The 23,892-nt window shown below is 38.2% G+C and overlaps 1 protein-coding gene across 13 annotated transcripts in view; it reads left to right on the top strand.

The window, feature by feature from the left end:
• MEF2C (myocyte enhancer factor 2C) overlaps positions 1-12,332 on the top strand; it is a 169,475-nt gene extending 157,143 nt beyond the window's left edge. For 10 of the 13 annotated variants that reach the window (XM_082649823.1, XM_082649818.1, XM_082649821.1 and 7 more), the window contains 3 exons: positions 1,228-1,357; positions 1,960-2,095; positions 7,630-12,332. In XM_082649823.1, the coding sequence (XP_082505949.1) occupies positions 1,228-1,357; positions 1,960-2,095; positions 7,630-7,951 (588 nt within the window). In that variant the 3' untranslated portion in view covers positions 7,952-12,332. The remainder of the gene's footprint in view (positions 1-1,227; positions 1,358-1,959; positions 2,096-7,629) is intronic. The other 3 variants (XM_082649820.1, XM_082649819.1, XR_014296445.1) reach the window with 2 other exon arrangements.
• Positions 12,333-23,892: the final 11,560 nt, after the last annotated feature.

Here is a 23,892-nt window from a genome sequence, read left to right as displayed (position 1 = left end):
GTTTCCCCTCTCCTCCAGCAAGTGGGGTTTCAAAGTACAATCTTTTTTTTTTTTTCCTCAAAATGTGGTGGTGAAATAATGAACGTTGAGACACTGACCTGTGCTGAAAACTGGATAGATTGTCTTCATGTTTCAGACAAACAGCTCATTAAAGAAAACAAAGAATGTCTTTGTAAGGAGTTATCTTTAGAGTCTTGAGTTTTAAAACTGTTTAAACTGTTGTGTCTATCAGAAGATGCTTCTCCTTTTGTTGAAAAGATTTTGCCCAATTATAAATATTTACAGACACTAATTAATAAAACTCCTTCCGCATGCTCTCAGTCTGAGGATGTCGACCTGCTTTTGGTAAGTGGTGAGGGTGCTTCTCTTCAATGGCACGTGCAAGGAGAAATCCAAAGTGACTGTTAGGTGGAGAGGAAGCAGTAGTAAAATGGAAAGATTTCAGGAGTTAGTGTGTGTCAATATTGATTATATTTAAATGCCATTCATTTCAAGTATCACTCATAGGTGAGATATCAGGTTATCTATTTTTCTGTGTCAACCTCTGTAAGTAAAGGCCATGTTTTCAGTTTATTTTAGGATTTAATTTATAGTAAAATTGTAACAAACAAAAATATCCATAGTTATTTAAAACCATGAATATGCTTATTTTTCTAAGAATTAAATTCTCAAGATATTTAAATTTATATGAATTTTTAATCTCCTTGCTCTAAGGAATCAAATATATGTTAGCTGCTTTGCCATCTAGTTTGAGGGAAGGTTAGAAGAATCTGAAAAAAAGTGGTCAGAGCACCACCTGCTGGTCAAAATATAGCATGAACCCTCTACCCATCTGCTCTGGTGTGTATAGAACTGAGCATAAAAACCACCATGGTTGATTTTAATTTTTTTAATTTGCATTTGAATAAAAACTGAAACAATAGAAGTACAGTATACATATTTCATCAGTTTTCAACATAGTCTGTTTTTACCCATAATAAAGCTATGGTACTTGTTACTAGTTCAGTTGCCTAGGAGATACTGATGTAATGGGTTACTATGGCAACAACTGGTCTCTTGAAGGATTGTAAATGATAGGGTTGGCAGAGTTCATAGAGACACATGTTAAATGATTAATTTCATGAGATTTGTACCAAGTTCTCTTTATGTGCAACACTAATACTGAAATCTAGTATTTTTAACTCTTAAAAAATTCTATAAGTAATATCTTTTTATTTACTTTAAAAGAATCAAAGGATAAATAACTCCCAGTCCGCTCAGTCATTGGCTACCCCAGTGGTTTCCGTAGCAACTCCTACTTTACCAGGACAAGGGATGGGAGGATATCCATCAGCCATTTCAACAACATATGGTAACGGTGAGTAGTTTGCCATGTTCAAATAATACATTAAATACTTTTTATTAAAAAAGCAAGATGAAAAAGATATTACTCTTTAGTCTGCTAGGAAGCTTTATTTAATACCTGTGGAGTCCAGAGCACTATACCATTACCTATTCATTACTAAGACAAAGTGAATATCCACATGTTTCTTTCTTAGTGAGCAAAAGTTTTATTAACCCAACCTGAATTCAATATATAAGAACAATTTCAAGAAAATGAGCTATTGTTTTTTTGATGTAATAGAAAGCTCACTTTCTCAAGGTTGTTTAAAAAACATTTCTAGGTCATCAAATACTATGTACCTACTTGTGATACCAGATTGTAGTTCTAATAAACTAGAATTGCAGGTGGTATTACATTGAAGTTTTCACAGAATACTTAATTTTTGGTATATAGTATATCTCTTTTAAATTAAAATTGTCCCTAATGTTTTATCTCCCTCCCTTCTGCAAATAAAAAAAAGCATAACAATCATTAAATAATACTAATAGAATATTTTAAAAATTGAAAATGATTATTCACCACTTGATAATTTCCAAATTGAATATGTTCCCTAACTCTCTTATTCTCTTCTCTAGAGTACTCTCTGAGTAGCGCAGACCTGTCGTCTCTGTCTGGGTTTAACACCGCCAGCGCTCTTCATCTTGGCTCAGTAACTGGCTGGCAACAACAACACCTACATAATATGCCGCCATCCGCCCTCAGTCAACTGGGGTAAGCAATATTACTTCTTTCATAATACACTTTTAGAATGCATTGTTAAATGACAAATGGCAGTCTCTAACTGTGTGCTCTAATGTCCCTCTAGAGGATGTAAAATTCTACTTTATCAAAATCTGGAAGTTTAATACCTTTCAGGTAGCTTAAATATTACTTTCCTTCTTCTTTATGAGGAGGGAGAGCTCTGTGATGATAGGGTATGTTATTTCCCAGTTGTTTTAGGCTATATTTGTTTCTACTTCTGTCAGTGATAAGTTTTTCTTCAGTTAAGTTTTCACATAGTTCATGTGGGACATAAGAAAACATTTATAGTTATTAGTTTTTTAAATTTTTGAGATATTTGAGAATCCTTTTCACTTAGCATAAACCACATAGTTCATGCCTAATGTAATGAACATAGTTAGCCTAATACTCAGAGGGTCAGCTATTCCACTGATATACAAACTTCATATATTTATAATGTACTCATAATATAGTTGTATATTCATAGATGTATGAATTTAAATATATGTATATGTGCATACATACACTAATTATCTAAATTTGGGTATAAAAATAATTTTTGTTGTTTTCTGAAGTCAGAAGATGTCTATTTCTGCCCCCTTGTGGTACTTTTGAGATATGTCTTTATTATAGAAATAACTCCTGTCATTTATCAATAGGAAAGTTCAAATCTTAAAAGGCCCGGAATTCACAAATAATACTACTTGTAAAACCATTTTTAAGTTTAAAACATGAACCAAAGACATGACTTGCAGTTTAATAACTCCAAAACTTCAATTAATCTTCAAAAGAAATTACTAGGAGGATATAAAATATTAAAGACAAACCATTTTTATATTTTTATACTTATATTTTAGAAAAGTGGGGTATGCCTACCCCACTTTTACTTTTCTGCTGAGATGTTGGTTAAAATCGTTAGCTAATTCTATGTTCATATTCTAAGGAGATAATGAGAATAAAACTCTGATTAGAATAAAAATCACTGATTACCATCACAACTTCTCTCTTACTCCGCTCCAGCCCCACTAGCTTTCACGTGGAATTGATTTCACATAGATTACTGCTCTGGTTGTGGAGTCTTCACCCATTTACTATTTGCTTATATGCATTTTACTCACTAATCACTATTGTTGAAACTCTAACCTCTCATGTAAAAAAATAAAAGAAATTCACTTGACACTGTTGCTCTGCTTTCAAAGATTAACTTTGAAGATATGTTATATGTTGAACAGCAACAGAATGTCTCTATTTAGAATAACATTTAAATTTAACCAGAAATGTTAACTATCCAAATAGACATTTATGGCAGTAACTTTTTCAGGCAGTTATCACTAACTACATCGTATCAACCAGGCAATCTTAAAATACATACACGTGGCATTGTACTTCTGTGGTTCGGCAGTGAATCCACTGTTCGTGCTTCTTGTCAAAAATAAAGGTAGCTGTTTACTTCTCATTTTTCACAAAATTCATCCATTATAGGACTGACTTTCCCTAGAAATTATTAATGTCAAAAGCCATATTATTTTCTCCGACTATGGCTTTCTTTTCAGTAACACCCAATAATTTGCATTTTTACATAGAAAACACATGTATTTACGTATTTTAACTACACTACAATTTTTAAATTCTCTTCTTTTACATGGGAAGAACAAAATTCTCTGCTGCCTTTAATAGAGGCTTCAGTAAATGAGAAAGAAGTGACAGCCCTGGACTAGAGAGGAACTGAATTACAACAGCCAAGGATGAAGCATTTTGTTTAATTCCAGTTTCTTTCAACACCAATTCTCATGGTGCATGAGTTGACTCTGAGTTATGTGTTTTTATTGCACTTAATGACTTCCCTTATCCCTCAAATAGATACCCCTTCCAGGCCTTCTAATTTTAGCCCGCCTGCCTGCTTTCCTTCTTTCCCTCCTTCCTCCCTTCCTTCCTTCCTTCCTTCCTTCCTTCCTTCCTCCCTCTTTCTCTCTCTCTCTCTCTGTCTCTCTCTCTCTCTCTCTCTCTCTCTCACACACACACACACACAGTAGTTTTCAAAAGGAGATTCCTTCAAATGAGCTAGCCTATGCTCACACGATTAAATATTAAAAAGAAAAACCCAAGTTGTAATATTTTTGTAAAATAAATTACATGAGCTGCCTTTATTCCTTACAATGTAAATCAGTTTTTAAAAACTGATATTTTTGCAGGCCAAAGTAGTCCCAAATGCTTGTGTGGTGGACTCACATTCTTTCGGATAGATACAGTATTCAAAGCAGAGTAAAATACCTTTCAGCCCACCTAAGTAGAAATTCCTCGCAGCCCAAGAGGTTGCCACAATTCTTTCTCAAAATTAAAGAAGTATGAAAGAGCTCTTCATATTTTGTTCATAGAAATACCTTTAAGTCCTTAAAGCTATACTGTTAGCACTATCTAGTATCTGATTTTATCTAAGCAAGTTAGATAACCAGCATAAACTGACCTATGTAGGGGGCAGAGCAGACTGGCAGAAGAAACTTGCCATCAAGGGTTAGCAAAAGTCATTCGAATACTAATATTTGAGAAAATGACCCTCAAATTTTTTGGTATTTTTCTCCTACCACCTAAAACAAAGACAACCTATTTTCTAGAAGCATTTCCATCATCATCCTTGTTGATGTGGGTATTCAGTACATACTGAGAGATGACTTTAAGTAAAGATGATTTTTAAAAGGTTAGGTTACATATAGTTTGATAGTCTAATTTCCAGGCGGGGTCAGGAAGAAATTTGAATAAAGCTACCCAGTCATGTTTCATTTCTCAACAATATGGGGAAGGTCGTTGTTTCCCCAGCTGGAAGGAAGGCATCTGTAGTAGCTGGGAGCTTGCAGCAGGACTGGATATGGGAACGTGCATATCTGCTTCCCCATGCACCTCCTCACATAGGAAGTATCTCACAATTATCTGTGTCTGTAAAAATTTTGTTCTCAAGAACAAGTAGACCAACATGCTTATATCTGAATCTAGTATATATACAGCGAAGTGCTGTCAATGCTCCTTTTTCAAGAACATACATCTTTGACAATGGAGACTAGCCAATTAAACTTCATTCTCTTTTGAATCCCATAGCACAGTATAATGAAGCTGAATCTAAGATATCACTTACAATGCATTACTGTGGATTTAGTGTCCCCAGAACTACTCAAAATGCTTCATGAACGCTTTCACTGTCAAATGAAATGCCACCAACTAAGTGTATCTTATCTTAGGGACTAGCCTATTTGTTTGTAGGGAAGGATAAACAAGTTAGTGTTGTATCTTTTGTGGGGAAGAGAGATACAAAATCTATACAAGCCAGCTGACTTTGGGAAATGGAGTGAATAAGTAGAAAAAGCAGCTTCCAAAAGCTGTATTAAAGAAACAGCATTTTGATTATATTATTTTTTGCTCAGTTTATGCAGATTAACTGCTTATACTGGTTCAACTCACCAAATTTTTTTGTCTAATTTTCCATGTCACCCTGCCTCTGAATCTAAATGTCAAAGGGCAGGCAAAGGTATTTATTGATATGCCACTTTATCTGCAGACCCCTAATTGACATTCATTATTAAACAGCTGTGTGATTCATAGTAGACGCATTTAATTAAATTTTAGTGAAATAGTCTTTCTTAGCCAGAGCCAGGAAAATTCTTTCTTCCGGAAATCAAAAGATGATTTCCTGTGACATCAAAATGAATCATTAAGTAACTCTGAACCAAGATAAAATAGTCCACCATTATGGATCCTTTTGAAATACAGGTGTTCCCCTCCTCATTTCAATATCTTTTTGATTTAAAGAGTATTTAATTAAAAGTCTTAGAAAATTAGTGTACTAATATACAATGTAAAATAAAAACAAATAAATAAAAGTATAAACAGGTGATTGAAAATTATATACACTCAATGTGTAGTATCTTGATACAAATGCTAAGACTGCGTTGATTCTGTAAGATCATAAAAGAGAGAGAAAGAAAGCCTTATTAGGGAAACAAACAATTCTCCCTTCTGTTATTCTCTACATTAGCTCATCTATTAATAAGAGAAGGAAAGTAATTCTTTGCCAGTAGGTGGTGCTTTTGTATAAAACATCACTCAGAGATAAACTCATTTCTAATTTTGTTATCTCTATGTATCTTGAACCTGAATTGCATCTTCCAAAAGCCCAGCCCCAAAGTACTCCACTTTCTCCTCTGAAATACATGCCCGTTTTCTCACTGCTTACAGTGACATTTTTAATACTATCTAATTCTCTCCATTGGAAAGTAACGTAATCACATACATGAGTAGGTGGGTTTGCTTTCCTGTTTAAAGTGGGTGTGTCTGTATGGATGATTCTTTACTGTGACTCTCCTCCGTAAAAGAGATATCTGTTCCCTCTTGACAATATGGACAAGTAACACTGACTCTAGCCGTGGATGTCAGTGCACTCAGAATGTAAGAACAGTACAAGCATCTTAAAATTGATGTCAGCAATATTACTATGGTTTATCTTGATCAAAGTCATTGTGATTGCTAGCTACACCTAAGAGCTTAATGCTTTTCCCTCCAGAACTTCCAAGTATCTAAATTCTCCCACACCTTGGAAGAAGGGCAAGTTATTGCTATCCTGGAATTAAATGAGGATTAAGGGTTATAAACCCAGTAAAATCACACTAGATCCTTTTTTACAACAACCTTTCCTTAGGCAAATCCAGATTCATCAACTAATGACAATGATAAATTAGAGGAGTGGTCTTAGTATCCCAGCAGGGAGAGACTAGCTATAATAATATTGAGGTAATTATGGGGGAAAAAACAGTATTTTCATCCCATGTAACTGAGAAAGGATGAAGAAAGTCAAATTCTTTCTCAGTTTTAGTGGGATAGGAAGTCTTAAGTGTTTTTAAGCCAATACTTAAAATTTCCTTCCCCATCTTTCCCGATCCTAAGCTTTTCACCAGAAACGGTTATAGGTAGCATTTTATGGACTCTATTTATTTGAAATTTGAACTCTCTTCACTTTCTCTGAAGACTGTGGAACTTAATATGCATATTAAATTCAGGGAAACATTTATATCCATAATAAGCCCTCTACAATCATTTTCAAACACAGGCATTAGTAAATCAAAGAAGTCTAATTCAGAACCTAAACCCTGTATTGTTAAGCCCTATTGTTAAATCTTGGATTACATTTTGGAACTAGCCTAGGGAGAAATTCCATGGACATAGAAAATGCTTTTTCCAGCGTGTCTTGTTAAAAATCTTCCTGAACCGGTAACCTGTACATTTAGGGAGGCTGTGAGAGACTAGAGGTATGATTCATGAGGCCTGGACTAGTTAAATGCTGGAATTATTACGGGGCAAATCAACAAAAGCATCCCAATTGCTCTAAGAAGGCGACGCCCCCAGGTGCTTTCAAACACGCTCTCCTCTGGGCATGCTCTGTTGTCGATGCAAATCTTTAAGCTGATGTTTTAATGTAATTGTGAGTTCCTGGGGGCTCCAGGCCTCCTCCATCTGTAACTGGGTTTCCTTTCCTCCTACAGAGCTTGCACTAGCACTCATTTATCTCAGAGTTCAAATCTCTCCCTGCCTTCTACTCAAAGCCTCAACATCAAGTCAGAACCTGTTTCTCCTCCTAGAGACCGTACCACCACCCCTTCGAGATACCCACAACACACGCGCCACGAGGCGGGGAGATCTCCTGTTGACAGCTTGAGCAGCTGTAGCAGTTCGTACGATGGCAGCGACCGAGAGGATCACCGGAACGAATTCCACTCCCCCATTGGACTCACCAGACCTTCGCCGGACGAAAGGGAAAGTCCCTCAGTCAAGCGCATGCGACTCTCTGAAGGATGGGCAACATGATCAGATTATTACTTAATAGTTTTTTTTTTTTCTTGCAGTGTGTGTGTGTGCTATACCTTAATGGGGAAGGGGGGTCGATATGCATTATATGTGCTGTGTGTGGAAAAAAAAAAGTCAGGTACTCTGTTTTGTAAAAGTACTTTTAAATTGCCTCAGTGATACAGTATAAAGATAAACAGAAATGCTGAGATAAGCTTAGCACTTGAGTTGTACAACAGAACACTTGTACAAAATAGATTTTAAGGCTAACTTCTTTTCACTGTTGTGCTCCTTTGCAAAATGTATGTTACAATAGATAGTGTCATGTTGCAGGTTCAACGTTATTTACATGTAAATAGACAAAAGGAAACATTTGCCAAAAGCGGCAGATCTTTACTGAAAGAGAGAGCAGCTGTTATGCAACATATAGAAAAGTGTATAGATGTCTTGGACAGACCCGGCAAAGGGTGGCCACGGTTAAATGTTAGGAACACATCAGGTCACCTAACACCCACCCCGAGATCGCTCACAAACCTGCAGGCACATCCTTGGTGTATGGCACTCATGAGAAAGGATCGACGACCATTAAAAGAGGACCATACCTATTTTTAAAAATGTGGAGTTTGAGGGCTAACGTATTTAATTAAATAAATAAATAAATCTGGGTCTGCATCTCTTATTAAATAAAAATATAAAAATATGTACATTACATTTTGCTTATTTTCATATAAAAGGTAAGACAGAGTTTGCAAAGCATTTGTGGCTTTTTGTAGTTTACCTAAGCCAAAATGTGTTTTTTTCCCCCTTGATAGCTTCGCTAATATTTTAAACAGTCCTGTAAAAAAACCAAAAAGGACTTTTTGTATAGAAAGCACTACCCTAAGCCATGAAGAACTCCATGCTTTGCTAACCAAGATAACTGTTTTCTCTTTGTAGAAGTTTTGTTTTTGAAATGTGTATTTCTAATTATATAAAATATTAAGAATCTTTTAAAAAATCTGTGAAATTAACATGCTTGTGTATAGCTTTCTAATATATATAATATTATGGTAATAGCAGAAGTTTTGTTATCTTAATAGCGGGAGGGGGGTATATTTGTGCAGTTGCACATTTGAGTAACTATTTTCTTTCTGTTTTCTTTTACTCTGCATACATTTTATAAGTTCAAGGTCAGCTGTCAAAAGGATAACCTGTGGGATTAGAACATATCACATTGCAACACCCTAAATTGTTTTTAACCCATTAGCAATCAATTGGGTCAACTGACATCCATTGTATATACTAATTAGTTTCTTTCATGCTATTTTTTTTTGTTTTTGTTTTTGCATTTTTATCAAATGCAGGGCCCCTTTCTGATCTCACCATTTCACCAAGCATCTTGGAATTCAGTAAGTGCATACCCTAAACTTGCCCATATCCTAAATGATATGGTTGGTTTTCAGCCTAGAATTTGATAACGCTTTTAAGAAATATGCCCAGAAGAGAGAGCTGTGTTGGGGCACATGTCCCGCCAATATAGCCCTAGAAACAAGTGATATGGAGTTTACTCTATGCATGAGTTATAAATTCCCACAGAAGAAAAATGTGAAAGACTGGGTGCTAGATAAGAAGGAAGCAGGTAAAGGGATAGTTGCTTCGTCATCCGTTTTTAATTATTTTACCTGACCCTTAACAATCTTGTCAGCAATATAGGACTGTTGAACAATCCCGGTGTGTCAGGACCCCCAAATGTCACTTCTGCATAAAGCATGTATGTCATCTATTTTTTCTTCAATAAAGAGATTTAATAGCCATTTCAAGAAATCCCATTAAAGAACCTCTCTATGTCCCTTTTTTTTTAATTTTCAAAAAATAATGATGACTCTTGTCTAATATTCGTCTATAAGGGATTAATTTTCAGACCCTTTAAAAAGTGAGTGCCATAAAAGAAAGTTGATATATATTGTTTAAAAGAGATTTCAGTCTAGGAATGATTTTCTCTTGGAATGTGAAGATCTGTCGATTCATCTCCAGTCATACACATTGACATACACAGCAAAGAAGATAGACAGTAAGATTGACACTGCTATATCAGGTGTAGGACATTTCTTATCCAGTTTTTTCTTTTTCTTGCATAGTTGCTATGTGTTTCTCATTGCAAAAGGCTGCCGCTGGGTGGCAAAAGCCAAGAGACCTTACTAACTAGGCTATATTTTTCTTAACTTGATCTGAAATCCACAATTAGACCACAATGCACCTTTGTTTCTATCCATATAGGATGCTAGCCTGCCTTGTACTAACGTTTTATATACTAAATCAAACAAAAAAAATCAATCATTTCATATATCCCACTACTCCAGGTATCCATGGAACATGAAAGAAAAACATTTATGCAGAGGAAAAACAGAAAATCATCCCTGAACGCACACACACACGTACACATCCACACATAGGGGGAAAAACAGAAAATTATTTTCCTCGCCATAAATTTGATCCCATTCTTACAACCCATCCTTATAAGTTGATATGTACAAAATATGCAAATGTCACAAATGTTCTTTGTCATTTCAAAACTCTTTATCAATAACTTACCAGTGGGTGGGAAAGGGTCATTATGTGAAAATATGAAAAAATAGCCATTTAATTCTTTACCTGCAATTTGCCTCAGCAAGAAAGAAAAAGTGATTTTCTAACGCTGAAGATAAAGTAAGCTAAAGTACCAGCAGAAGCCCTGGCTATTTATAGCAGTTCTGACAATAGTTTTATAAGAACATGAAAAGAACAGAATCACTTGAACATGGATGCCAGTCATCTCTTGTTCCCACTACTGAATTCATATAAAGTGGTGGCAAGATAGCAAAGGGATAATCTGAGAATTTTTTGAAGATGATTTAATGAGAAGAAGCACAATTTTGATTGTGATGAGTCACTTTCTGTAAACAATCGCTGTCTATCTTTACCCTTATACCTTATCTGTAATTTACCATTTATTGTATTTGCAAAGCTAGTACGGTTTTGGGTTTTTATCATGGTAAATCCTTTGTATTCAGGAGCTTAGGGCAGAGCCCTGAGGGAGTGTTATTTTACATAACCCATCCTAGAGTAACATTTTAGGCAACATTCTTCATTGCAAGTAAAAGAACCATAAGTGGCATTTTACACAGCTTACAAGTATTGTTATATCTAATCCTATTTTAGAAGATTTTTTGGTAATATTCAGCTTAAATACTGGTAAAACTGATGCAATATACGCAAGCTGCACAACCTGTATGCATTGGTGCGTGGAAGGCTGTTCATTTCAACCTTTTTTAAAATTGTGTTTTTTAGTAAAATGGCTTATTTTTTCCCAAAGGTGGAATTTAGCATTTTGTAATGATGAATATAAAAATACCTATCATCCTCAGATCACTTTAAGGTTAACTAAGGTGAAAATTTTAAAAAGTTCCAATACACTTTTTAAAAAAAATGTCTGCCCTCTCACACTTTTATGTATTTATTTTTCTTACATACCCATCTTCTAACTTAGAGATAGCATTTTTTGCCCCCTTTATCCTTGTTTTTGTTTTTTACTCCAGACAGTAAATGCTTTGTATTTCTTTCTTTAGAAAAAAAAAAGTTTTTTTTTTTTTTTAAAGAAGAAGCCGCCACTTGAACCCCCAGTAAATGCTGTTGCCTAAGCATGGCGTACTTCATCTGTTCCCGTTTGTGCCGTCTGCTGTGATGTCATCACTTATATGGCGTTAATTTCCTGCCACTACAGATCTTTTGAAGATGGATGGAATACTGGTGTCTGTTAGAATGCTTCAGACTACAAGATGTAATTAAAGGCTTTTCTTAATACGTTTTAACCAAAGATGTGGAGCAATCCAAGCCACATATCTTCGACATTAAATTTGTCCATTTTGGTTATTTTCATAATCGGGTATTGCATTTTGCCTTCCCTGTTCATACCTCAAATTGATCCATACCTCAGTTTAATTCAGAGAGGTCAGCTAAGAGACGGATTCTGTTGTGGTTTGAATGCATTACCAGTGTTCTCTTGGAGCGAAGCAGCCCTGGGTCACTGTAGGCATAGGACTTGGATTGCTTCAGATGGTTTGCTGTATCATTTTTCTTCTTTTTCTTTTTCTGGGGACTTGTTTCCATTAAATGACAGTAATTAAAATAGCTTGTAAATGAGGGCATACAAGCATTTGCAACAAATATTCAAATAGAGGCTCACAGCGGCATAAGCTGGACTTTGTCGCCACTAGATGACAAGATGTTATAACTAAGTTAAACCACATCTGTGTATCTCAAGGGACTTAATTCAGCTGTCTGTAGTGAATAAAAGTGGGGAATTTTCAAAAGTTTCTCCTGCTGGAAATAAGGTATAATTTGTATTTTGCAGACAATTCAGTAAAGTTACTGGCTTTCTTAGTGATGCAGTGTCTGTGGTGCGTTTTTTTAATTAACGTTTTGCTGTTCAAATTTATTCCACTTTATCGTGTTTTTTTAAAGCAGCTTCTCCCACAAGCACAAGTGAGCTTTCTCGGTTTTCAACTCAAAATACTCAAAAAGAGGGGTATTTGTGTTTTGGGGGGAAGGGAGAGTGTGAACTGTTTCCCTGCTCTTGGGGTGATATATGTATCCAGCCAGTGTGGGAAGTTCAAGGTTCTTATCAAGTGGCTCAACTTTGCTATCAAAACAGTTCCGTGAAGATCTTTGATAACTTGCTTAATTACACAGACTTTTCCAAAACTCATTGTGCAAGATATCCCCATGTTTAATATTTTTTAAACTAAAGTGTGTAAAAAGCACTTCCAGACTTTTTTCTTCATCAGAATAGTCTACTTAACCAAAAGAGGTTGAAAACATAGGCTTCTATCTAAATATTTGGGGAAATTAGTGAATTCATCCATTTTTAGAAACTATAAAATATATCCATTACCAAAATTTAATTACTGATATAATTTCTAAAGGAAATGTCCTTAGAAAGATCAACATAGAGACTAATTTAGGAACTGAAAAGGAAAATAAGGAGGCCCTGGCCAGCCGACTGGAGGACTGGACTTTTGCATTAGCAGTGACTCCTCCTCTGATGAAAAAAAGAATGCCTCTTGCAGAAACGCTGCATGTGGCTTCAGAATAGCAGTGCTTTTCTCTTTGTTCTCTTTATCCATTTTCAGCAAGCATTTATTAAGCAATTATTATGCATATCTCGTGGTAGATTCTAGGATGAATCAAGATGTAGCTCTTGCTATTAATAAATGTATAACCTAATAGGAGATTAAAAGGCTAATAGGAAATAGGAAGTGTTTTCAGAGACATCTGCAAAGTGCTAGAAGGGAACCACTTTGGCCCTCTTTGGAACAGAGCTGAAGCACCAAGAATAGGCACTTCGTAATCTGCCCAGCAGAAGCAGTCTTTGACTTGTCTTAGGAGATGGGTAGGATGGAGAAAGGCCCAGAGGGATAAGGACAGGGCTGATTTGTGGGCACAAGACCTCTGCAGTCACACGTGGCCCTCCACTTAGCTTCACGTTCTGTTGTCACCATCTTGAAAATCTAATCTTTGAGCCTGTGGTTTTTGTTTGTTTGTTTTTGCGGTACGCGGGCCTCTCACTGTTGTGGCCTCTCCCGTTGCGGAGCACAGGCTCTGGACGCGCAGGCTCAGCGGCCTTGGCTCACGGGCCCAGCCGCTCCGCGGTCTGCTCAGCCGAGAAACAAAACTTTTAAGTTTCTGGTGAGCGGGTGCAGAGATTCACTTATATTGCAGCCACTCAAGATAAGTCTTCTGCGTAAGTTTCCTTGCTTATTAAACCTGCCACCCACCAATCTGGAGTGGTCTGCCTCTTTCTTTGGTCTCTCCTTACCCTCCGTGTACAGAGGCGGGAAGCTCCCAAGGCACAAGACTGCAAGAGTTGGTTGGGGTCTGATCATATAACTGCAATTTAAGAAGTCTGGGGTTTAAGGAATTAAGTGAAAGATTACAAGAGATGGAATTGTTAAAGTACAGCAAATGATGAGGTTTATGGTAGGAGTGATGATAGATGAGGAATTGTTTATAGTTTCAAGCTTAAATGGTTAGGATCATAGTAATGTTCAAATTGGATATGGAGAGGTCACTGCTTTGTCAGGAAGGTAATTAATTCAGTTTTCAGCCTGTGGAGGTTGAGTGATATCCAAGAAGAATGTGAGAATTTTGTAAGGAGAGACGAGCTCAGGATACCAGTCAATCTGAAGGTTTTGGATGTTTTGGAAGTTACTAACAGGGAGGAGCCGTGCCTTTGAAAAGCGTGTCAAGGGGAAGAAAGGGCAGAGGGAGAAGGGAGAAGAAGGCTTGGAAGGGAATGTTGCAGAGGGGAGACCTACAGGGGGAAAAGGACAAAGTCAGGAGGGAGCAGTGAGAAGGAAAACCGAAAAGTGCGGTCAAGGCATGGAGAGGTTTCAAGGAAGAGAAAAAAGAAGCGTTCAACAGTGTGCAGTGCTCTATTGGGGTTCCAGAGGACAAAGATCAAAGAAGGGTGATATCTGAGAACTAGTTCAACAAAATGGTGTGGGAGAGAGGAGAGACCACAGAAGTCCGTCTAAGAGATGTTGTGAAATTTCAGGCAGCGAGTATGAACTAATCTTTTACAAAGTTTGTGATTAAAAGAAGAGAGCGAGGTGGGGGTTGGGGGCTTCCCTGGTGGCGCAGTGGTTGAGAGCCTGCCTGCCGATGCAGGCGACACGGGTTCATGCCCCGGTCTGGGAAGATCCCACATGCCGCGGAGCGGCTGGGCCCGTGAGCCATGGCTGTTGAGCCTGCGCGTCCGGAGCCTGTGCTCCACAACGGGAGAGGCCACAACAGTGAGAGGCCCGCGTACCGAATAAAAAACAAAAAAAAAGAAGAAAGCGGCCACAAAGGGAAAGGTTGTTAAAAGGCCGGGTAGAATTTGAACGTGTTTATGAGCTAGGGGAGACCTAAGGGGGCAGAACACAGACATGAACCATCCTAACCAAAGCCTAGAGGATTACACTTTGTGCTCCCTAAGTCCAATTTGGATGTGGTTATTTTATTTCAATGATGTTTGGGAGTCTGGATTAAATAGAGTTATTGAATTTGATAAAGGCAAACCACCCAGAACAGGGCATCTTCAGTTTTCATTTTGTGAACCAAGTCCTTTTTCCATTTTGTTTGCATATTTTACGGCATTTTTCCTACACATTCTCCTTACAGACAGACTTCTAAGCAAGATCCAGTGATGAAAGTGGAAAGTCAAGTTCACTTCCCCACTGTGTGTCTCCCTTGAATTCCCACTCTCTCTATTTCCAGAGAGCAAATGTCTCCATCAGCCAAAATGAAGCTATTCCTTTAACCTCTCCTCTTCTAGGTACAGCCTCTTTCCTGGGGGACTTTTGCCTGAGAGTTATAGTTAGGAAAACAGGTAGGAAAATGTTCATAGTTTCTGGCCCTAAAGTGGTTTCTGGGTTTAGCAGCAACCTTGCCAGATCATCGGCTCCATCACACCCCCAATCTTGACCAGCTCCCACTTGAGGAAGAGCCTCCAGCCCCAAAGCACCCATCTCTAGCAGCCAACCTCTGCTCTAGGCCAAATAGACATGATAATCCCCTTTGAATCTGGTAACTGGTACAAGGGCCAGGCTGAAAGGGAGGAAACATGAGCTACCAGTGGGGCAATTCCGCACTAAACTGAAAGTTGTCAAGAAAGCACTTTCCCCGAACTCTCCACAGCCAGAAATGCGAGGTCCAAGTCGGTTCCCTTGCCCCACCTTCCTCTCCACAAAGACAGCACCAGGGCCTGGAGGCTGCAATGGCCAGGCAACCTGAGGAAAAAGAAATGGCAGCTGGTGCCTGAGTGAGGGCGAGACCCATTGTAATGGACGTTGAGTAGCTTCTCTGTGATGGGGTTGACTTTCATTTTCTTATTTTGCCTGCTCAGTGACCCTGGATGCAGTTTTTCCAGAGGTCATCTAGTCTCCTGGTTGAGAATCAGACCAGCTTTGCTCCTCACAAGCTAAGTAGCATTTCATTTGTCAAGTTATTTATTCTCTCTAAGCACCAATTTTCTCATTTATGACTAACTCACGGGGTTGCTCCGAGGCCCAGTTAAGACCTTCATAGGTGCTAATCAGTGAATAGATCCTCACTCGCCCGAAAAGTTACTCAAAATACATGCTACCATACTCTGTAAAATAACAGTAAGAAGAAGTCAACAAAATTCAGATTTCTCCCGTGATGATGACAATGTGCTCTTTTGTTTCTTGGGAATATCACATCCTCTCCCCAAAGACGATTTGGTACGCCCCTTTGCTGAGGGCCAAAGCACACACTCTACCTATGGAGAAAGCAGTGCTTTGCAGGTATTCATCCCCAAACTTCCTGCTAGTGGTGCCAAATATATCAACACACAGAGACTTTTCTACAAGTAATTGTTACAGAAAGAGAATTACCTACTTCAAGCATTTATTCCATGAATATTCCATATGGTACACTTGTTTCTCTTTACAAGAGCGTCTGCTTGGAAATGCAAACCTGTTTGTATGCAAAAGTTTGTATGTGTAGCATTTATGATTAAAATATTGGGAAGGTGCCCGTCCATAAGGGAGTGTTTAAATAAATTGTGGTACATCAACACATTGAATACAGTTATATGATCAGGCCACCCAAGATGGCTGTTCTCTTGCTCTGTACATCTCCTGCTGAAGCAGTCCCTGCTTCACCTACACCCGGCTCACCTGACATCAGTGAGTCAAGAAGGAAGATCATTCCCTCTTAACCATAGAGCCTACTCAGTAAATGCCTACGCACTTGCTCCCGGCCCCAGCCAGTGATCGTTCTAATCTTTAGATCCAAACATCTTCACCTTGACAGCTTATCAAAGGGGTGGTGAGGGGCCTGCCCCTCTGCTAGTTTCCCTGGTAACCGATGAGTCCACCTGACATCAATTCCCCCTATAACTGGTAACCTCCTCCCTCCCTTCCGGAGCGAAGACTGCCCCATGTCCTGCCCGCCTGTGTGCCGCACGCGCGGTGGGGTGTTGCTCCAGGACCTTGCTTCAGACATGTAAGGCCCCCCATCGTTAAACCACTGATTGCTCTTCGCTGACTCTGGGCTCTTTCCTAGGTCTTGTGGCTGGGCAACTACAGAGCTTGCAGGCCTGCGTGGTCCAGCCCAACAGCAGTAGTTCAAAAGAAACATAAAACAAACAAAACTTCTATGTACTGATATGGAAATTTTCCAGAATATATTGTTAGATTCAAAAAAGCAATCATAGAACAGTATATGGTATGCTGATTCCAGAGAAAAATGGGAGACGTAAAGAATCAATGCTCTTATATTTGCAAAAAGAAATACTGGAAGTATATACAAGGAAAACAGCAAAGTAGTTTCAAAGTGACGGCCGTTTGGGGGAAGGGGTGAGCAGGGTGGAAGCCAGACTTGACAACACAGACTTTTTAATATTGTTTTCATGTTTGAACTGTAGGATGTGTTACTTATATTCAAAAAGAGAAAGGTTTTAGTTTAGAAAAAAACTCTTTCCAAACAAAAATAAGTGTCACACAGTGGATTTACAGAAAGCTCTCTGCTGACTGAAGAGGCCCTTGGAAAACTCCAGTGCATTTTCAATTTCAATTTTCAAAACCTCAGGACAGGTGAGCTTGCCTTGAGGCTTCTCCAGGTGCAGAAGCTTTCAACTGTCACCTTCAGCTGACCGGGAGGAAGCCTTAAGATTAGGAGTTTGCTTCTCTGTTGACTACACTAGCCGAACCAAAAGCCTTACTAAAGCAACAAGCTTCCCATAATTAAATCACAAATGTTATTTCCTAAGAATATTTGGGTTTTCTTTGCCATTTTCCCAGCCGCTTACCTGCATTTCTTTTTGACGGACTTCAGAATTCATCCCATAAGATTTAATTTTTTCTGCCTAATCAAGGATCTGTTTATCCGATTGAGCCATCTAATTTTAAGACTGCAAAGTCGAGGGATCCTGACTGGATTTCTGTTGAACTTACAGCTGCCTGGCTCATGGTCATTGCAAGCTGCTCCCACAAGTGGCCAACACAACTCAACAGTATTAGAACACAGAAAATATGTCCCCCTTGCTAACCTCTCTGTCCATACCATCAGCTGAAATGACATGGAGAGTATACCACTTTCTGGTACTTCCTAATTCATCAGCTAAGCTACCAAGTACAAGTTGGAAGGCTAAAAATAATCTAACTTTTCCACCCCACTTTCCTGTCCTCCAAATTAAATATCTTGGTTTACGTTCTTCGCATGCACAAAGTTTTACCTTTAAAACATGTTAAAGAAATTATTTGGCCAAATCAAAAAACGTATTCTCTACCACAGAGTTCTACTAAGATAAAAGGATAACACTTTTCAGCACCTCTCCTCCTAAGCTCTCCATTAGTGCTTGTATTTTTCCTTTGAGTTCATTTATTAAGAAAAAAACTCAGAAAAATGGTTTATTTTTCCTCAGTCGGGCATCCTCTCCAGGATCCTTTTTAAAGGTACTGACAACAATACGAGAGCATATACAACAGCCCTTGAGAGCTCAACTACTTTGCTAAAGGCTAGTTTTCTTCCTGCCTTTAATAATGCATTTTGTAAAATCTGAGAATAGAAGAGAAAGCTACTGTGAAATATAGAATCAAGAAATATGAGACAGGATGCATTGAACTTCTGTATTTAGAAAATTTTACACAACTAGTTATTATATAAACCAGAATGTAACCGAAGTTGGTGCTAATTGTGATAATAATTATTTCAACATCACTCATTAAAATGTAAGCAAGGATTATATTGAATGAAAGACATTGAGCACAAAAGAGGTCATACTGTATAATTCTATTTATATGCAGACCAAGAACAGACAGAACTCATCTATGGTAATAGAAATCAGAGCAGTGGTTGACTGTGGGTAGGGGGACTGACTGGAAGGGGGGCACAAAGGGACTTTCTGGGGTGATTGGGACACTGTCAAAATTCACTTAATTGCACATTTAAAGTCTGTGTTTTCACTCCATGTAAATTTTACCTCAATTTAAAAAATGATTATGTGAAAAGAAATCTCATATTCAGATTTTATACACGAAGTATTGATAGTAGTGGGAGCTCTCACTCCATGGTGCTTCCTGTTGAGGTGTAGTAAGGCCTCCGTCAATATAGAAAATCATACTTCATCCAGCCTCGATTCAAATCAAGGTAAGCTGCCCAAAATTATTCTTTCTCTTGCATACCTTGAACCTACTTTCCCACAATATTCGTTGACAAATATTAACAATGTTCATAGATAAAGGGAGGTAAACTTCAACTCGGTCATGATCAAATGATCACAAATGCTAAAATTGAAGAGATAAATTAATATGATTATATTGAGACTGATGTAATATAACAATGCACATCAAATAAATTGACTGCTTCAAGGATGGAGGCATTATGTAATCCAGAATATTAAATGACTGTTTTGCTATCGAGGGTTCCTATACCATATTCTTACCAAGTTTTGCTAAATATAACGTTGAACCTCAGAAAATAAAAGAATAAGAAAGCTAGAATAAAGACACAGACCTACTAGAGAATGGACTTGAGGATATAGGGAGGGGGAAGAGTAAGCTGTGACAAAGTGAGAGAGTGGCATGGACATATATACACTACCAAACGTAAAATAGATAGCTAGTGGGAACCAGCCGCATAGCACAGGGAGATCGGCTCTGTGCTTTGTGACCACCTAGAGGGGTGGGATAGGGAGGGTGGGAGGGAGATGCAAGAGGGAGGGGATATGGGGATGTATGTGTATGTATAGCTGATTCACTTTGTTATAAAGCAGAAACTAACACACAATTGTAAAGCAATTATACTCCAATAAAGATGTTTTAAAAAAAAAGTAAAAAAAAAAGAAAGCTAGAATGTTTAATCTTCTGTCTCTAAACCATCAAAAAAGAGACTTCATTTGTTTTTCTCCTGGGGAAACTAATTGAAGCTGCAATATGTGTAGAACCCAAAGTGATAGTCAGTGCAACCAGTAATATTAAACCACTTTCCTATAAAATTGACCATGCATCTACCCATCCCTTGAGGGTTAAATACAGGAAAACACAAATGAAAGTAAAAGGCCCAGGTGCATTTTGAGGTGCCCTTAGTGAAATTAAGTGCAAGGCCTATCTGCTTAAGTACTCTGGAGCTACCAGTGGGAGGACATTGCGTTCTTCTCTTAATTAGTAAGAAAAAAAGATCCCAAACCATAAAAACATAAAATATTTTTCAAGAAGTATTGGGACTTTGTTTTTGTGCATTTAATCAAATACATGTATATAACCGATTAACATTTGGTACTTACACACACACATGCCTGCACATACACACACATATGCACATACATAAATAATGTGTATATAGTTCATGAACACGAACCAGATTGATACAATAAAACAGCAGATGGGCTTCCCTGGTGGTGCAGTGGTTGAGAGTCCACCTGCCGATGCAGGGGACGCAGGTTCGTGCCCCGGTCCGGGAAGATCCCACATGCCGCGGAGCGGCTGGGCCCGTGAGCCATGGCCGCTGAGCCTGCGCGTCCGGAGCGTGTGCTCCGCAACGGGAGATGCCACAACAGTGAGAGTCCCGCGTACCGCAAAAAAAAACCAAAAAACCCCAACAAACTAACAACATTGTAAACCAACTATACTCCAATAAAAATTAAAAAAAGAAAGAAAGAAAAGAAAGGAAGGAAATCCTCATTCTACAAAGTAGGTATTTGGGCCTAAAGTATAAGGTCACTAACTCCTCTATTTTTCCTGGGTAACATCAAAGAGTGATTCTCGTATTACCTCCCAGTGTTTCTTCACACTGAAGAAAAGGATGTAAAGATACACATGTGTTAAAAAGGTGAGCAGGCAAGGAAGTGTCCCACAGAAATACAAAACCACCAACACTCATTTTATTATAAACTATCATATAGATTTAAATAGTCTCCAGTCTTGGTCTAGTGCTATTTTATTATGTAATAAGTAATATCTTAAGTCCTTAGGAATAAGATATAATTTATTATGGATTAAGAAACGTCTTAAATCCTTATGGTCTCACTTACGGCGTTGTGGACATTGGTAAAGCAGCAGCACGATAGTGTCAAAAGATTACAAACATTGAAGCAAGTGAATCTGAATACCCTCTTGGTCAACTATGAGCTGCGGGGAAATTTGTTTAACGTATCTGGGTCGTTGCCTCATCTGTAAATAGAAATGATAAGATTTACATTTAGAGATATTGTAAGGATTTGAACCATTTTGAAAATTTAGGATTCTACTCTGACCATTCCCGGGTATGATACTTCTTTCTTTTTCCTGACAGTGACCGTAAGCCGACCTAACCAATACGTATTCCAGGTGGCAAGCTAGCCAAAACAGGGCTTCATCAGTTCTGTTCACTGTGGCATCCTAAGCAGCTAGAATGGTACCTGGCATAGAATTAGCTTTCAACAAATATTTATTGAATTAAGAAACATATGGTATGAGTAATATAAAGTATTACATAACTTTTGAGTTCTTTCAGTTGGTTAAAAATAGCTTAATACGCTGATACATTCGGATCTAGTTTATTCATTTTTATTTCTAATACTATATTCCTAGTGAGAATAAACCATAGTTTTTCATTTCTTCTATTGATGGACAGATAGTTTGCATGTAATAACATGGAAAAAATCTAAACATAATTTTTTGAAAAAAAGCAAATTTTTAGATATAAATATGTAGTAGAAGAATTTTTTTAATGCACAGGAGAAACACATACTAACTTCCGGATAGTGGTTATCTCTGGAAAGAAAGAATAGAAAAGGGATTAGAAGGTTGAGGGATAGCTAATTTATAATGTTTTATTTCTTTTCTTTTTTTATAATTTATTTATTTATTTTTGGGTGTGTTGGATCTTCGTTTCTGTGCGCGGGCTTTCTCTAGTTGCGGCTAGCGGGGGCCACTCTTCATCGCGGTGCGCGGACCTCTCACTGTCACGGCCTCTCTTGTTGCGGAGCACAGGCTCCAGACACGCAGGCTCAGTAGTTGTGGCTCACGGGCCTAGTCGCTCTGCAGCATGTGGGATCTTCCCAGACCAGGGATCAAACGCATGTCCCCTGCATTGGCAGGCAGATTCTCAACCATGGCACCACCAGAGAAGCCCTATTTCTTTTCTTAAAAAAGAGAGACTAAGCAAAAAATAAGATTTTTCAGGGACTTCCCTGGTGGCACAGTGGTTAAGAAACTGCCTGCCAATGCAGGAGACAGATCCCACATGCCGCGGAGCAGCTAAGCCCATGCTCTACAACTACTGAGCCTGCGCTCTAGAGCCTGCGCGCCACAACTACTGAAGCCCGCATGCCACAACTACTGAAGCCCGCACGCCTAGAGCCCGTGCTCCACTACAAGAGAAAAATAAATAAAATAAAAATAAATTTATATATTTAAAAAATCTTTCAGGGCTTCCCTGGTGGCGCAGTGGTTGAGAGTCTGCCTGCTAATGCAGGGGACATGGGTTCAAGCCCTGGTCTGGGAGGATCCCACATGCCGCGGAGTGACTAGGCCCGTGAACCACAACCACTGAGCCTGCGCGTCTGGAGCCTGTGCTCCACAACAAGAGAGGCCGCAATAGTGAGAGGCCCGTGCACCGCGATGAAGAGTGGCCCCCACTTGCCACAACTAGAGAAAGCCCTCGCACAGAAATGAAGACCCAACACAGCAAAAATAAATTAATTAATTAATAAGCTCCTACCCCCAACATCTTCTTTAAAAAAAAAAAAAAATCTTTCAAGTGTGGTTGGTGGTAATAAAGATTTCTGTTATTTCGTTTGTTTTTTTTTTTTGGTCGCATTGGGTCTTCGCTGCTGCGCTCAGGCATTCTCTAGTTGTGATGAGCAGGACTACTCTTCCTTGCCGTGCGTGGGCTTTTCACTGCAGTGGCTTCTCTTGTTGCAGAGTGCAGGCTCTAGGCACGTGGGCTCAGTAGTTGTGACTCGCTGGCTCTAGAGCACAGGCTCAGTAGCTGTGACACACGGCTTAGTTGCTCCGCGGCATGTGGGATCTTCCCTGACCAGGGATCGAACCCCTGCATTGGGAGGTGGAGTCTTAACCACTGTGCCACCAGGGAAGCCCCCCTGTTTGCATTTTTTAACATTTGAAATATTTTATTCTCAAAAATTTTTAAATACATAATTTTAAAAATATGATGATATCTTCTGACTTTAACAAGCTGTTTGAAACATAAGGACATAAGCTCAATCAAAGAAGAGTACACTAACATAATATTTTCATTTACGCTCAAAACAAATGATTTCTAATAAAACAGTGCTTATTTTTATCTGTATGAAAATAAAATTAAATTGAGTTTTTTGAGGAGAAATATTATCACATTTCCCATTTTATTTGTAGTCCTATAATCTTACGATATGTTAGTGTCATTTCTCATATCCATTATTTGAGTAGCTAGTAATGTCTCATTCCTGGTTAATTTATGCAGAATTTCCAAATAAACTTAATCATACACAGATATTTAAGGATTACATAGCTTTGCAAGAGATGGTCACTCCATTCATAATAATGAATAATTCCATGGAAACACGTTCTTCCTTTCTAACACTTTACACATAATCCAAATCATTTAATTATCAGGAGTTGTATTTTGCTTACAGATCCAGTCTCCTGTATGTTGTATCTTATTTTACGCAGACCCCTTGGGGGATTTTCTGAGAGAATTCTAGCTAATTTAATAATGTATGTCTGCCATACTAGCAATAAGTCATATCTATAAGCAGAAAGAAGCCAGAGTTCTTTAAGGTGGCTAAAAAAAGTAGTCAAAGCAAGTTAGAATATTCAATAATCTTAAGTTGAAAAACCAGATATTATCTAGATAACTTATAATTTGTTCACTATTATGACACATCAACATGAAGATTAAGTAGGAATAGGAGAAAGAAGCAATTGCATGTCATCATGTGCTCATTTGCATTTTTT

The sequence above is a fragment of the Grampus griseus genome (assembly GCF_964374135.1).
Source record: "Grampus griseus genome assembly, chromosome: 3".
Lineage (NCBI taxonomy): Eukaryota > Metazoa > Chordata > Mammalia > Artiodactyla > Delphinidae > Grampus > Grampus griseus.
The sequence above is the reverse complement of the archived record's forward strand: the minus strand, read 5'-3'. Positions and strand labels throughout refer to the sequence as shown.